The sequence below is a fragment of the Xiphias gladius genome, chromosome 15 (assembly GCF_016859285.1).
Source record: "Xiphias gladius isolate SHS-SW01 ecotype Sanya breed wild chromosome 15, ASM1685928v1, whole genome shotgun sequence".
Lineage (NCBI taxonomy): Eukaryota > Metazoa > Chordata > Actinopteri > Istiophoriformes > Xiphiidae > Xiphias > Xiphias gladius.
Window position 1 is genome coordinate 19,913,184 of NC_053414.1, and position 17,513 is coordinate 19,930,696.

Consider the following 17,513-nt stretch of genomic DNA (forward strand, 5'->3'; position numbering starts at 1 on the left):
CTTTTTTTCTAATTTTTCTCACACACCTAAAATATAGGATCACAAATTTTCCAAGTCTGCCTTGTAACAATACAACTGGTGCCCATATAAGCAGTTTTTGATTGCTGCAATCCTTCCTTCTTATACTGGCCATAAAGAGAGCCCTTATCAGTGTGTTATGAGTGGAGGGGAGGGGGAAAACTTCCACACTTCTTAATTGTTTCTAATTGTTACAGTATAATTAGGTCTGCAACTAACGATTATTTTCATTATTGATTAATCTGTTATTTTCTGGAGTAACAATTTTGTCTATAAAATGTCAAAAATTAGTGGAAAAAGTGCCTGTTAAAATTTCCCAACCCCAAGGCGATGTCCTCAAATTTCCAACCAACAGTTCAAAAGCCAAAAATATTCAGTTAACTCTCATGTATAACAAATAAAAGCATTGAAGCCTCACATTGGAGAAGTTGAACTGAAAAATTGACTAAAATGATGAATCATACTCAAAATAGTCGCCAATTTATTTTGTTGATTTACTCATTCTTTAATCGACTAATTGTTGCAGCGCCAAGTATAATCATTCAATAAGTCAGAATATACACACAACAAATACAGCACATGGTCAAGATTGATTTTTAATGTTAATTTCCACTTGTGCCATTTCTTGAATTCAAATTTCTGCAGTGATTTACATCAAGCAACAGGAACTGGTATAGAATGCAAACAGCCATGTCTTGCATCATAACACACGTTAAAAATAGACACCACAGGAAAGACATTTCATGAACCTTAAATGTAGGTTTTTCATGCATGACAGCTTGCTGACAAAGCAGTCACACACGCGACTCAACAAGACAGAAGCAGGAAGGAGTTTGAATTTTGGTCTGAATAATGTGACATGAAATCTACAAAAGGACCGTTCTATATTTCCAGTGAGCATGATCATTAACAAATGTATAAGGGGGAAACAGAGAAAAAAAAAGGCTGAGCTGTCATAAGGTCACTTGTCAAATCTAGGATGGGTTTACTGGAAAGACTTAATTGTCAGGACCAACAACATTCCATCGACTCGCGATGGAAAACTCTAAATCTTGGTGATACTGGCAGGATGCAGTGAGGGCAAACCCAACCTTGTTTGATGTTGTAGCCTAACACACAAACAGGCACACTTTAATTTAGAGTAAATTTGACCTATAAAAACACGGGGCACTCAAAACCGGCACTGGGTTTACAATATTCTAAGGTTCGTGACTATAATATAAAAAAGGCTTATTCCAATTCTGTTACCTGACATGGGACCTACAGCACTCATTTGAAGACAAATGTTTGCATCCTTCAGATCACAATGATAGTAATTTATGTGGCTCCTATTTGGCTCCTATGTGGATAATAATATTATAATCAGTAGAAAGACTCCAACTTCATGCAACAACAATACAACAATTATTCCACAAAAAAACAACTAACAAACAGGTTGAATTATAAAAAAAAAAATCTTCACAGTTATGTTTCTTCTCACATTCATACATTACAGACCAGATGTGCATGCATGATGGGTCAAAACTGAACACAGTGCAAAAGTTACAGCTTTTTTCTTTGCTTGTGTTCTAGAAACTGCTTGTATAATCATCTACAGCTTGTACTGCTGCAATAAATTGAATGAGAATTTACCATTGGTTGATATGAGAATTGTGATCCTTGCACCCTTTCTGACAGGTCTAATGCATTACAGGGGCAAAGGCAGACTTTGAACCATACACATAGAAATACGTAAAGTGCTTCTGTCAAATTAAACAAACAATAAAAACAGTACAAAACGGTTCCCAAAAAAGAGGTATCAAAACAATGCACTTGGGGATGTGGAGGAGACTGGTGTCTGTTGGACATCAGGGTTCCTGTGGTACAGACAAATGGGCTGGGGATCCTTGTTTGGAGAAAAAAAAAAAAAAAAAAAAAAAAAAAAAAAAGGATGAGTTCAGAGACGAGTGGAGGTAAAGAGGGAGAGTTGGCTGGGATTCAACCCAGGATGAGGCTGGACTTGCCCCCAGGGGGATTCCTGCGGCCAGATGGTAGTCCAGCAGCCGCCACCTCAGCTGGAGGGGCCTCCTCCTGCTGCTCTGGAACTGCTTCAGGCTCAGCTACACTGTGTTCTGAACATAGGCAGGGAGACAAGTGACTATGATTTACATTTGGAAACATAATTCTGTCATGGGAATACGTCTCACCTCTTGGAAGCTTGCCAGGTTCAGTTAAATCATTCTCATAACGGCACACATTGCCATGTACGTCTAAATAATGTTGGAGTATCAAAATGTTTTGGCTTTCGGCAACCCCAACCATATCATCTACCTCTAACGAATATGGTTCTTTTCCCCCTGTTTTGTTCTTTTTAAATGCATCTGTTTTTCAACATTCTTCTAGTCCCACACAGATGATACTGAATTAACCATATACCCTAATAGCAAATTTGCCAAACACAACAAGAAGCCCTTTCCTAAATTCTAAAAGCCCTCTCTCTTGTGATGTGAAAAGTGAACCATTTGTGAACCAAGAAGCCAATAAGGGCTATGAATTAAACAACAGTCTGATCTTTTGTACTTATTTACAAACTTATAATACTAGGACTAAATAGCTGTACATTGCAATAAAGAACAATGCTGTTTCTTGATTTCCATGTCTCATACATGGATCATCAACTTTTTGCCTGGGATGTACTGTTTGACCTTCAGTCTTTTAGCACTATATCATGTACTGTATGTAGTCATCAAATGTATATTTAAGACTTCAGACCTTTTTACAAGATTCCCATTTTAAAAGGGAAACATTAAAAAGTCAGCCGGAGATTGTTTTCAACAAACTCGTGGATCTGATATTAGCTAAACTGGATACCTACCATAGCTACAGAAAGCAAAATGACAGAAAATGAGAAGTATTCTTGTTTCTACACAAGAATGCCAATTTTCCTTTAACTGGAAATCAATGAGCATTAACTAACATAAATCAGAACAACCTAAACCTTCAACATTGGGTGGGCAATATGGAAGGTATTGTAATGACAATTTTCTGACACATTATCAAAGTACAGGAAATGTGCACTGTATGTACAGTATGTGTATGCTTATATGTATTCATGCATGTATGTGTATATGCTGCATGTGCACATGTGCATCTGTACAGTATGATGTATTTTATATAGTGATGTTATGACAAATCACTAATCTGTTCTTCGTAATATTAGAGTACTGGTTCAGGGACTATTAGGAAGAGGGTTCTCCCTATGTAATCCTTTTTTTTGTCTTTCCTCCTCTCTTTTCTATAAGGTGCAGGTGTCGTACACATTATGTTAAAAACTACTGTGCATACATCTGTCGGCAGGTAGACTACAGGGAGATACAACAGGCTATACAAGTACCAGAAAAAAAAGGTGCTTACCATGATCACGTACAGGATTTTGTCCTTCCTAAAAACACAAGCAGAAGAGGGGGGTCAGTGCTTCAACAGCCTTCACAAGAAAAAAGGCAATTCTGTACTGTCATCAGTCTTGAATGAAAAAACACACATGTACTGGTCGATGAAGTCTAAGTAGTTATTACTTAAATGTCATATGGTAAAGTCTCGTTCCGTTTTTACTTATACACAAGCTATCTTTGAGAGACATTAAGGAAAGATGTAGAGAAAAACATACATCAGATCATTAGGAATGTAGTTGCTTTCCTATACGTTTTTCTGACCTCACGTTTTACTTCATTTCTTTCCACAACACATGATGTGATGCATGATCTTACTGTGTCAGGGGCATCTGCTGAGTGGTTGGTGTTGTGGTTCCCTCCTCTCCTTAGGGGGGCTGATGGCTCACCACAAAGCACCCCTGTGGGCTTCCCACCTGGAAGAACAAGGAGACATTATGGCTCAGACATATAACGCTTCACATGGGAAGTGCAAAGACAACATCCAATAAATGCGCTAGATTTTTACAGAGACAAATGTCATGGTGACATACAGTATGTCAGATCATGACAGCATCATTACAAGTCCAATGGAGCAAGAAAAAATTTGTCATTTGATCAGAGAGTGTTGTAAACAAGCAAACAGTTAAGCCAGAACAACAACAGGGAGTGCTCCGGAAATGTTGGTGATAATCCCCCATTGCACAGGAAAACCACAGTAAAAACCATCGAGGCAGCAACAATGGTGGTAGTGGTATCAACTGCTCACTGTCAGGAGTGCTTTGAACTGAATGCTAATGTCAGCAAGAAGTGTAAGAACATTCTCACAATGATGATAAAGTTGATATTAGTCAGGTATAATATGTACTAAGGCTGCCCCTGGTCAGGATTATTATTTGTCTTTTCTTCATTACACCTTCTCTACGAATAGGTGCCCCACACCAATGCTCCTGAAAATGACTCAGGGAAAGAAAGAAGACGCCTTGGACAGGGGGTTGACCAAGAACCCAACGGTCAATCTAATATCCCCTTTCCGCTAATACGAACCTAGTGCTAGTTCTGGGCTGGTGCTAGTGCTGGTTGTAATTCTTTCGACTTGTGAACCTTCTAAGATCCTGTTTGATTTTCCACGGGCTAAGGAGCCACCATAGAGCCACGTCATTATGTCACTGTATACGTCTGTATATGTCATGATGCCCTTTGGCTTTTGAGAGATTAAAGGGACAAATGAGGTACCTTCTAAAAAGAAACTACTGCAAGCTGGAGCTGAGCAAGAAAATGGCACTGATCTACTGTGTGCTTCATAACATTTGTGAGGAACATGGCATCACATTAGCAAAGGAGCACCCAGACAGGCATGTAAACATACAGCCTCATGTTCAGGCATTACCTGAGCATGGTAACCCAGAAAGGGGCTCACATTAGAGCTGCCTTAACAGAGTACTTTCACAGAGGGGACGAGTGTTCTTTTTTCTCTTAAAGCAAAACTGCCACAGTTTTGCAACACCAGCTGTTCTGTTATTGTTTTCAAAGTAATCTAAACTGTCAAAGCTTGTATAAGGCTTCTCTGTTGATTAAGCATACTAAAGCAGAAGCAGCCATATATAGTCAGAAAAATTGGTTTAATTAGAGAAACCATATAAAAATAGTACGTACAAAATACAAAAGTCACAAAATATGTGTAAGATTGCAGTGCAGGAAAATGTGCAATGTAAAACAAAAAACGTTTAACTCTTTGGTGTGGTTGATATCGTCTTTTAAAGGCTTTTTGGGATATCTGGGACTGAGCCTCCATCAGCACCACCATGTGTCCCATGAGTCCAGGCAAAGCACCGGTGTCTGCCTCCATTTTCTGCAGCAAAGCATCATTCATGTCCTTGCTGTGCTACAAGAACCTCTTGTCTGCCCTCTCCAGTTATTGCAGTGGCTCCACATTATTGTCTTGCTCCCTTTTTTCTGTGTACAAGAACAACAACAGTTAACAAAGACCGTAATTGTGTAGTCATGCCAATGCAAATAATTGTCTTCTGTGACAAATCAGGGGTCTGCTCCTGCCAAATACTGGTCAAATATTGTCTGTGCCAGACATATACTACTGTATGTTATATTGCTGTACTATACTATATACTATGGTATACTACATCATTACTCTTATACCATATCTCATATCCTGTACTATATTATTGTGTACTATGTTATATTATACTATATCATGTTAATGTTACATTGACTTGCTTTATATTCTATATTATACTCCTACTACATCTCTGTATTTAGCTTTAACAAGTTAAGCCTATTTTAAAGGAATTTTACCCCGTCTTTCCTGTGATTAAGACCCAGAGCTTAGAGCTCTGGGTCTTAATCACTGCAAGAAGGTGTGGGCGAACTGCAGTCCAGTGGTGGCGGTAGTTCGGCGTCAGCATCAACATCATCGATGGCAGACCACTCTATAAACAACAACAAAAAGTGAACAGTGATTCAAAAACAAACTTGTCCACTACACCTTATATAATGTTAGCAATAGCAGTAGGTGAGCCAATGCCGATGTTAGAAAGTAGCATGCTAACATTAGATATTGTTACCAAGGTTATGGTAATTGCTTAGCTAGGTATCTGTTGGTCAATCAACATTACCCTAGCGATCATAGCTTCTAATTCCTCACATCAATGTTACGGACATCGAACATAACAGTAATATTATAAAAGCTACATTGATGTGAGAGCACAACTCCATACCATACTGCCATAGTAGCTCCTGAAACACCTAAGAAATACATAGCTGGCTGGCAACAAGGTGAAAAACTTGAAAAATAAAACTTACAAGGATCTGTGGAACTTTTTAACAGCGAATCATCTGCCATTGCCTCTAGCCATGCCGTTGCCGATTTGAGGGCCTCGGTCACTTGGCACGCCAGTCTGTCACCGAGGACCCAGTCCAGAAGATGGAAATGGGGATTCTGCCGTGGTCGACCACTGCCAATTTCGACCAAGGTCTTTCTTTTGATCCCTTTGCTCCTTCTTCAGTTTTTTACATTGTTATTAACCTGCTCGTGCTGTATCTGTTCAAACACCGGTTTTGTTGTTGAAGCCCCTTCTAGTTTGTTTTGAATTTCAAGGACCACAGTGCAAGAAGAAAAGTTTGTCTCCTCAATGGACCACTGCTGCTTTGGTTTCACGTTGAGAGCTCTGTTTTTTCTTCTTTGTGGGCAGACTACACACTACACTAGGTCTGTTTTTAAAAAAAAAAATGGCAGTCATAAGGTTTTGGTTGGTCTTGTTGGTCATGATAACCCCGCCCCCAGCCCCTGACATAAGTGGTTCTGTTGATGCCACTCTGGAACCAGTTTTCCTGGCCTAGAGTATATTTCTTTAGCCGTTGAAATGCATAGAACTGTTTCGAGATTAGACCAGCTCCAAATCAGCCCTTGTACTGGTGGAAAAGCGGTATACCAGAGCTTCAGAAGTACTCTGTTGAGATGGGAGAGCCTGCCAGAAGGATGACCATCTCAGCAGCCCTCCATCGATCAGGCCTTTATGGTAGAATGGCTAAACGGAAGCCAATTTGAGTAAAAGGCATATGGATAGCCCTCTTGGAGTTTGCCAAACAGCTTTTAAATGACTCAGAGAGAGTGAGGAAAAAGATGATGGCATTGTGGCAGCATCATGCTGTGGGGGTGCTTCTCAGCTGCAGGGACAGGGAGACTGGTCAAGAACTGAGGGAAGGGATGAATGCAGCCAAATACAGAGAGATCCTTGTAGAAAACCTGCTCCAGAATTCAGGTGACCTGAGACTCAGGCAACAGTTCACCTCTCAGCACAACAATCAGGTGGAGCATACAGCCAAGACAATGCTGTAGTGGCTTTGGGACAAGTCACTGACTGTCCCTGAGTGGCCCAGCCAAAGACCAGACTTGGACCACATAGAACATCTGTGGAGAGACCTGAAGATGGCACTTCCCATCCATCCCCTCTGATGGAGCTTGAGAGGATCTGGCAGGAGGGATGGGATAAATTGCTCAAATGCAGGTGTCGAAAGCTTGTAGAGACTTGCCCAAGAAGACCTGAAGCTGCTCTGATGCTTCTGAAGGGACTACTTTAAAAATACTAAATTAAAGATCTGAATACTCTTATAAATGAGAGATTTCAGTTTTTGATCTTTGATAAATCTGCAAAAAATTCTGAAACATCTTGTCGCTTAGGGGTTATTGAGTGTAGATTAATGGGAAAAATGTCAATTTTATCCATTTGAAATTAACTCTACAACACAATTAAGTGTGTGAAAAGTGAAGGGGTATGAATACTTTCGGAAGCCACTCTAATTGATAGCAAATATAAAATAAGCAACATTCACATTTAAACATCTCCTTCAACATGGTGATGTTTTTGTTTATCAGATGATTAAAGGTTATACAGTTGGCTCCAATCTTTAAACACAAAGTGAACATGAAGAACACTAAACTATCCGATTAAGATAGATGCAAGTGCATCCTCTTAAGAGTGCTCACAGATTGTGTGGAGTTTCCCTGAAATATTTTAACAGGGGACCTTGTGTCTCATTCTGTAGAAGTTGGAAGGCAACAAGGGGAAAGTAAGATCCCACAAGGCGAACCAACCCCAGCAATTGCAGTCGACAATACAGTCTGAACTTTGTAAGCAAGTTGTTCTTACTCACTTCCTACTACTAATGTGTTCTTGTGCTATTGTGTGGAAATTTCGGAAGTTTCAATTTCATACAAAATGTAGTTCTTAAAATAACTCATCGACTGTTCATAGTGATGTTAATTTAAAAAAAAAAAAAAAAAAAAAAATGCAGCCATGTCCTGCTGTGTAGGCTTTTCCCCTATGAATCCTAGGCTGTTTTTGCTTCGTTTTCAGTCCCCTTATTTACAGGCTTATTGTCACTACATTGACATGTGAGTGGGACTATACATGTAATAGTAGATTTATGGGGGGGGGGGGGGGTTATTGAATTTGATATAGTTTGGATTTTAAAAACAAAAAAATCACATCCAAACATTTTAACACACAGAAAATATCTGTATATTGATAAACAGAGGAAAGTGTGTAGGCAAATTTACACCATCAACATTTTTAAAGCATTTTTTTTATGTTTCCTTTTATGTTCCTTTGTCTGCCTTTTAGAAGAAGCCTGTTTTTAATATGGTGCTGGCAATTTTCCACTGTGTGATATGTACCCATTTTGTTTATCCCTTACCACTGAATTTTTCTGTTTTATATGTACCTATTAGGTACATTCCTCTATACTGAATCGGTATATCAGATGATATGAACCAGATGATATATGTTTGACAGTTGTAATGTCTGTTTATGACTGAAAGAGCCTATTGACCTTACTTTGGATGGATGCTGGATGTGCTCCTCGCACCCTCTGACTGCTGTTATTTTCGTGAGTTAAGTTTATTCATGGCACCAGTCCCATTTGTCTGTATAAATCTTACTTGGTGAAGGCCTGATTGCGTACAAATGATCAACAACAATAAGGATTCACTCAAAAGTTTTTGGTCCTGCACACTTGTCAGTAAACCTTTCTAATGTGAAAGAACTTTGTCATAGTTGTTGACGGTGAAGTGAATGGAAGAGAAGCATAGAGATAGAAAGTAAATAAGTACTAAAGTACTGTTCTTAAAATTATTTTCAAAGTACTGTTTTATATTAGTATATCCATTTTGAATTTTTAAATTACACTCCATTACATCTTACAGGAAAATACTGTACATCTTATTTCACTACATGTAACTTCCAGTTGTAGATGGTATAGTTTGAAGAAAAGCTGCAAACCCCATGTGTGTGAAAATATGACTATTTTGAACATAGTGAGCCTATAAGTGGGCAGCAGAGATTTGGAATATGCTGGAGTGATTTAAGAACTTTCTTTGGATGTTGACATTGTAATAAAGGTTTGTCACCAACAATATATAGCAGTTTTAATATACAGAAGGTTCCCCAAGCATTGGCTATGGAATGGTGTCAACACAGTCATTAACTAGATTAGTTTAAAATTCTGCCTATGAAATATAAAATATCAGGATAAATGAATGCTTTCATTTTAAAGTTAGACCAAGCCTCTCCAGGACTGCCATGCCAGTACAGTTGTCTATGTATACACATGATGGAGAACAACGCAGTCAATCACTGTGACTCTGTGACAGCTAAGCTTTGCATTCAAGGTCAAAACAGTGAGAAAAGAGCTCAGTGACAATGAGGAAACTGCTTGCTGAAAAATAGAAAATGCTGATCCTTTTCAAAGACAACAGCCATTCAGACTCCATTTAATCAAGGATCAAAATATTGTCAAGACTAAAGGCTTATTTTTCTAAATCAATGGGAATCGTAAAAACAGGAACTGGGGAATGAGGCTTGACTATATTAAATCGAAAATAATGCCTTTCACTGAATGTGGGAAGTAAAAGGAAGAAGAAGGAAATGTCAGGGAAAATTTGTGACAGCTTCAACATGCATTCAGCCTATGACTACTTAGAATTTCTTTAAATATCCTCTGTAGGTTTTATTGTGTTTGTGACAGATAATACCAAAATAGGACTTTTTAGAAAGAGAGAAAAACAATTAGATTGTTAATTAACTTATTTAGGCTCTTGTACACTACACACTGTCTCAAAAAACATTCATAATAAAATATTTTTAAGTTTAATTTTTTTTTTTTTTTTTTTAAATCATATCTTTTAGAACTAAGACTACTGCAAAACGTATGTAATTGTTATGCAGTTACCATGCATTCATAAACACATGTTAAAGATATGATTCTACAGGTATAAATTACATGGAAAAAATTTTGCCTCGCCTCAAGTGGCTACTTTCCCAGTTGGATGGCAATGTGTTACAGTCTTTGAGGAGATTCTGGGAAGCCTATGGAGTTAAAGCTCCCAAAACACTTCCAACTTGACACCAGCTTTGGAGTTTTCAGTTACAACAAAAATCAGTGGACTTTGAGATTTCCCCAAATGACACAAACTAAACCGATGCAATTGTTTTATCCTCGATGGACCAATGAATATCTAATGACAGGCTGAAAGAGAAATCAATTAATCATTTGGGCAGCTAAACCCCTTCTGTTATGTCAAGTAGAACCTTTAGAGACAGCAAATGTTATTCTTATGTAATCAGCTGTCCGAAGTTTTGAGTAGCCTGGGGTGCAGAAGAGCAGTTTGGTCGAGAAGCAAGACAAAAACCTGCAGAAAAAAACTTTTATCTTAAAACACAAGAAAAAATATTCTGCAACCTGTTGCTGGTTACTCGTCACTAAATTTGTGCTTTGGTTTTCCTTTTTTAGTTACATCATCCACAGATATTGTGACAAACTGTCAAAATAAGATGGGTATGAGAAACTGAGTTATACGCTTTCATACTAAAGCAATACATTTTTAGAGATGGGTCAGATTGTACCTGGTGGGTTGTTCCTTCGATTAGCATAGGGGTCCTCCGGCTCAGCGAAAACAGAAGAGGCCATCTTGTTTTTCCGGACAGGAGGTTTCTCCTCATCTGCACCAAGAGAAATGTTGGAGCCACCACCAGGAGGGCGCAAAACCCTGGAAAGAGAGAGGGTCAACACTGTTGCTGAGAGCTGGATTGTACTGGCTTACTATTTTAGAGCTTTTTCTCTCTATTCTAAAATTATATTTATTAAAAAACAACTTGCATTGATGCTTTAGTTCAGACAAGGAATGTAAAGAATTAATAAATTAGAAATTATTCTTAATTCATGCTCGTAACAATAAAGATCAACAATCAATTTTATTTTGGTTCCTTTAACAATGTGCTACCTTGTGCTATTGCACCTAATAAAAGTGGTTGTAGAGTATCTTTGTACCGTGTTAGGCAGCCAGTTTCGAGTAATGTGGAAAGACAAGGTGGTCCCAGCCAAGGTAAAAAGGTGAAGTGAGATGTTTTTTTTTTGGTATCACTAACGAATTACAATAGCATTCCTTATAATGTGCCTGTGTGGACTTAATATGTTGGTTACTGTTGTTCCAACTGCACTGCATGCTGGGGAGTTTCAGCTGTGTTGGTGAACTGAAATTTTATTTGGTATTACCCGTAACAATGATATTTTTAATCATTATTATAAACCAATACCATATACTATAACATGCTCCACTGCAAATATTTTAATTGTACTTTGTGACAAATAAATAACTGAACAATACAGCTTGGTTACTTCAAATTGTGTCAAACAAATAACAACCATGCTGATTACATATTGTGATTGGCCAGTGAGCCCAGTGCAGCACACATAGGCAGCACGCTCTCTTGCGCATCCCGGATGACAGGCAGAGCCTGTAAAGACACACACAAGGACGGTAAAAACTTTATGGATTTTTTTGACCATCCACTGGCCCACAGAGGCGGTGGGATTTCTCCCGATGGCCAGTCCAACTATGACAGACGGGTCCGTTATCAATGTATTTTGTGTGTGTGTATGTGCGTATGTATGAGAGTGAGAGTGTGAGAGAGAGGCAAGGAGGGGCATACCGAATCAATGCGCTGTATGCAGGTCTACAATAAAATAAATTTGCCCATTTAAAATAGTAAAAAATAAAAAAAATAAAAAAAAAATTAATGGGAAATGCTGAAAAGTGTAAAAATATTTCGGCGCCAGTCTATGAAATTAATGGGAAACACTGTATATTATTATTACAGGTGTTACTAAAGTTCTGTCAAGTCGAGTCGAACTCTTTTAGGAACACCTCTCAGGATATGCAATGCAGCTCAACAGCACTATTAGTTACAGCCTCCAAAATGACCTTCATAAGAGTAGGGTTTATTGCAGGGCTGATGTATTTGCCTGCAATTTCAGTGTGTCTAATAATCTGGCAACTAAGTGTATATCCTTTGGGATACTTATTGTGTTGTGCACTGTCATATATCCAAATTGATTATGTATTTTTCTCAAAATTTGAAAGGCACCACTACACAGATCCTTCACACTGCGGTAAATATATTGGTCTAATGTATTTTTGTCTTACGTAATATTCACGTTGGTTTTGTCTCGCAATGATGAAATTTACCACAATTGCCACAAAACTTACTGGAAACTCATTCGTTACTCTGAACAATGTGAATTTTAAATATGGCTTATTCAAGTTTTAATGTAACTGGAATAGCAGTGGATTGTTTTCACTGTATCTCTATGATGAAAAATAAAGATGTAGCTCGGGTTAATGTCAGGTGTGGCCAGCTGTAACAGGCCCTCGCCTCAATGAGGCCATATGGGGCAGCCTAGAGCCTAGAGGATATTTTATTGTACATCACCGATCTTCTGGATAACTGATCTGAATTCCATGGGGGCCCCACCCAACTGTAATGACAGAGCTGATGTGTCTTTTCGCTTTCTGACTATAAACACGAAAATCTAAAGAGGAAATACAGTACATACGCATGCCAATGTAAAAGGCCTCCATAGTTAATGCTAGGCAGCGAGCCGCCTTGTGTGTACTTGCTAGCTAAGTAGCATCTCTACAAAAGGGAGGGTGCATGTGTTATCTTGCTAGCTAACGTTAAAAATGGCAATGGTCCATCCTAACGGACAAAAACGGGAAGGTGTGGTACCGAGATTTATCCTAGCATCGTCGTGCCGTGCTTTGCTTCAAACCATTTCGAAGAAGTTAAGTCACAATTACAGGCAAGTGTTAGAACAAAGCACTCTTAAATTTACGATAACCTATGTAGCCTTGAGGTTAACCTCAGAAAATGTTTGACTTGATGGCTTCATGGTGGCTAACGGGTAACAGAATGGTCTGAACGACGCCTTTTACCTGGAACTGCTTTTAGCACCGGGCTCCATTCCTTGATATGTCGTGGTCGTCGTCATTTTTGCACAAGAAGTCGTGATATATTAATTAATCTGCCAGGTTACACGCGAATTACACTTTCATAAGCAATACTTCACCGCCTCATCATTGTCTATCCTAGCCGGTGGTTCTCAACGATCAACCTGCTTCCAGTCTGACTGGACCAGTCAAACTCACTAGGAGGAGACGTTTGACTTCCGGTTAAATTTTCAAAATAACATGTACTAATGAGACAAAGAGACGTTTCGGCGCTATTTATATTCAGATCAACGTTAAACGAGGTTTTATCTAAATTATTTATTTGAGGTGTACATGATTTACACTTAAGGTTCGTTCTTTGTGACACCGTTACTTTACAAAAGGGGCGCATTTGGAGTGTAATTTGAAGGCCAAAAAAAAAAAAAGCTTTTTCCGGTTTTTCTCTGGTCATTTCAAGTGTGACACGGCAGTGCGGGTGCAAGACAAAACTAGTGTTGAAAGGGCGTTTCTACACTCCTTAGGTATTGCCCACAAGTGGACTGCACCTTGGATCCTGGAACATTAATCAGGCCTGTGATTGGAAAAAGTATTTACATGACATGCACATACTATAATGTAACATTGACCAAGCAGTCACCCATCAGTTTTCGTCTGGTGTTAAACAAGCTATTATTGTCTTATGAGAGAAAATATCATCTACAACTTATACTATCGAAAATATAAAACTTTAGTGAAGCAGTTTGAGGCAAAATCCACCTTGTTTGTGCTGATAAGCTATCAGAGGATCAAACTGCACTTAAACTGGAAGAACCGGCAGGAGCCATTTTCATCTAAAGGAATTCTTATTTACAAACTACAGGTAAAATGCAAGAAGTTATAGCAACAGTGCATGAAACTTCCAAGCACGATGGTGGATTTGCCTGTTCTAGGGATGGTGTCTTGCACTGTTTAGAATTAACTACCATGGTGAAACCTCTTATCTGCAGACAATGACACTGTGAAAGGCCTGTCTGATGTCCACGGCTGAACAAAGAATTATGAATTGCATAGCTATTCCATCAGGGTTTAAAATTAAGAAGTTTGTGCAAGTCCCTTTTTCAGAGCAATTTTAAGCAATACATTTCAAATAAAAAAGCAAAACAAATGACAGGGACATGTGTTTAAAAAAAAACCAAAAAAAAAAAAAACCTAAATTTATTCCAATAATACATTTTCATAACAACAGATGTCAGTGAATTTAATATGCAGGATTACTTGACAACAGTAACAAAATTCCATCTGAATCAAAACCTCAATGACATAAGTATAAAAACAAAAACAAGGACCAAGGATTTTTTTCCAAAACTTCAAAAAAAAAAAAAAAAGAAAAAAAAAAGAAAACATGACAAGCTTTTAATTTCTTCAGCACATTAGACTCACTGCAAGTTGTCTACACTGCGCAGTTCAGAAATGTTAACATGTAAATGACAGTGTGATAAAATCTGTCTAGACCAACTGTGCTGCTGTCTTCCAGGATTTTGAAAAAGCATTCCACTGGATGGTATCAACACTGGTCATGAGCATTTGAAGACTGGGCATAAACATGTTCAGGGATGAAAAGGGGAGGTAGGGATGTTCGTAGGAAACAGTCTTTAAAGAGAAGAGCCTCCAGTTTGCTGTTGGAACACATCAATCGTATCTTCATCCTCCATTTCTAGCTGTAAGAAAAGTTCAAATGTCAGTTGGGAGCGTGCTTTTTAATAAAGTAGTATTCCAATGCGTTCACTTTTTTTGGGGGGGTGGGGGGGGCTGACTTTTCACCTCCGTGCTGACAGTGTAAGTGAGCACAAGTTGTTCAACAGTTATGTAAAAATAGATTTAGGCATTTTTGTTTGTCTTTTTGTAAAGAAATTAGTTGGAAAAATGGACAGGGTCAGAAAGCTGGACAAAAGCTGATGACAGAGCATCTCTACTCAAGTATGATGGGAAAGAGAAGCTCCACGGTAGGTGTTTAAAGACTTACTGTACACATGCAGCAACTCTGTCTTCCTACAATTGTTTCGCTGCTGTCAAATGGCTCAATTTTTATTTCAAGCTTAGTTTAGTGTTTATTATAGAATTAAATATAGCTAACCAGGTGACATCATCCACCTGCTAATACTTCAGTGGCATTTCTGTAAAATAATTCTGTAATAATTTATTTAGAATTACATAGTTTGTTAACTAATTGAACAGTACATTTATTAAACTTATCAACACTGTTTACCACTGCAATGCACCAACATTTTTTAATGTAAATGTATTTTGCAAGTAGAAGTATTATTGTTCAGGTTTCACAATTTTAAAAAAGTTTAATCATACACTTGTGGAAATCCTGTTGTGTAACCGCATGCTTTCTTGAAATACTTTAATAGCCATTATCATAAGAACTGACAATAATGCATAAAATTAGTCACACAAAATGTCCAAAGTAGCAATACTGCGAGGTTAGTATTCATTCTCTCATTCAACAGTAGTTCGTGATTATATATGTATAAATATACGCTGAACAAATGGGTGTAACCTTACCTGCGAGGGTGTGTCTGTTTCATTGATGGGCTGACCATCAAATCGAAATCGTATTTGCCTCATTGACAGCCCCTGTGTGCGCAGGCAGAGAATTGTTGTTTAAAATATTGAAAATCAACATTATGGGGCATCCCTGTGACCAGGGGGTTAAGGGGCCAAGCATTTTCATTCCTGTATAAACCAACAAGTCTGTGTGGTGATGAGCTAGAGATTATCAAGCTTGCAAAGTTTTTCCCTAACCAAAGACCTTTTTAGAGTAGCATTACAACTGTGTAGTAGTCTCACCTGTCGTTCACAATAAGCTTTCATCAGTTTGCTGAGAGGAGTGTGCCTTTTGATCTTGAACTGCACCACTGAGCCATCCTGCCCTGCCACCTTCAGGTTGATGTGCTCATTGTTCTCCGTCTTCACTCCCTCCTGAAAGGGAGACAAACAAAAGTGTGCAGAAAGTCAAGTTGCAACCAAAAAGCGATCTAAGGATAACCAAGAAGCTTGTTAAAATGTGACCGCCAGCACGTGTAGTGCTTGTGCCCCCAACCACAAAACCCTATCAGTCAGGGTCAGACACTATTTAAGCTTCATGTACAGTTGGTACCTCAGTGACTTATGACAAAAGTATAAATGAACTCTAACGTTATTCACTGTTCACATAGGTGAAAATGTATGTGAATTGAGTTATTACCGCCGTTACATCTGCCTGACTGCACCTGGTGTGCACAGACCTGAGAATCTGTGTGGTTACTGAGAGCAGAAGGAGAGGCAACATTACAACCTCAACGTTAGCATTAGCATCTAGCATTAGCATTAAGCAAGTCAATTGACAACGGCCTAGAATTTATAATGCCCAACGGCCTAACCAGGATGGAAATTAAATCTCGCACATAACAATCCCTCTCATCCTGACACATTTGGGGGTGAGCTGGTGATGAGCATAATATAACTTTTTCATATGGGTTAACGGTTTTGCTCAAACAATTAATTTTGTACCGTTGCTGTTGTACACTACGGTCTTTAAATGTTACTCACCTTTCTTCGGTTCTTACGTTACCCGTACATGCAACAACTATATCGCTTCATGGTACATGTGCGTCACTAATACCGATAGAAACATTAAACAGATGTGGATTAAGTGCATTTAAAAAAAAAAAAAAAAGAAAGAAAGAAATCCGTATTTATTTCATTCAGCTCGGGTTCTCAATCACGTTAGCCGCCTTAGCTTATTATGCTAACTTCACCAGTTAGCTTGCCAGCGCGGTAGCTCGGGTTAGTGCGGTTAGCATTCTCTGTAATTATGTGACCGTTAACGAAGTGGCCACACAGGCGGCTTCTCACAGTGTCATCTCAACACTTAACGCAAACAGATTGGGTACACCCTGTAAATAAACCCCCCGTACAAAATCAGTTCCTCACCTTCGGTTTTTCGTCTGCCATAGCTTCTGCTGTGTCTGTCTGCGCCTGTTCTACTGCGGCTGCGCTGTCCGGCGCGCCACTTGGCGTCGGCTGCGGTGCACACAGCTGCGCCAGATCAACTGGGCGCTCTTGAATTGTGCTGTACCGAAGCCATGCTAGTTCCACTACATGCGTCTTTCCAGAGTCTACATTTGAATGCAGCATGTGTAAATTGATCCCAAAAGTATTGGACAGTGTAGGTACTTGGAGGTTTTCTGAAGTACTTGCACTTCACTTGAGGATTTCCATTTTATACTCATTTACTCCACAACATTTCAAAGGGAAAC

At 38.8% G+C, this 17,513-nt stretch overlaps 2 protein-coding genes across 2 annotated transcripts; both read right to left on the minus strand.

Annotated features, from left to right (window-relative positions):
* Positions 1–596: 596 nt before the first annotated feature.
* jpt1a (Jupiter microtubule associated homolog 1a) lies at positions 597–13,464 on the minus strand. Its single transcript, XM_040146216.1, has 5 exons — positions 13,216–13,464; positions 10,847–10,989; positions 3,765–3,862; positions 3,412–3,439; positions 597–2,129 (listed from the first exon to the last, which is right to left on the minus strand). The coding sequence occupies exons 1-5, from the start codon at positions 13,269–13,271 to the stop codon at positions 1,996–1,998; spliced, it is 459 nt and encodes a 152-aa protein (XP_040002150.1). The 5' UTR covers positions 13,272–13,464; the 3' UTR covers positions 597–1,995.
* A 181-nt stretch (positions 13,465–13,645) lies between these two features.
* sumo2a (small ubiquitin like modifier 2a) lies at positions 13,646–17,337 on the minus strand. The gene is made up of 4 exons (XM_040144822.1): positions 17,188–17,337; positions 16,063–16,194; positions 15,778–15,849; positions 13,646–14,927 (listed from the first exon to the last, which is right to left on the minus strand). Exons 1-4 carry the CDS (start codon positions 17,206–17,208, stop codon positions 14,862–14,864), a joined length of 291 nt encoding a protein of 96 aa, XP_040000756.1. The 5' UTR covers positions 17,209–17,337; the 3' UTR covers positions 13,646–14,861.
* Positions 17,338–17,513: the final 176 nt, after the last annotated feature.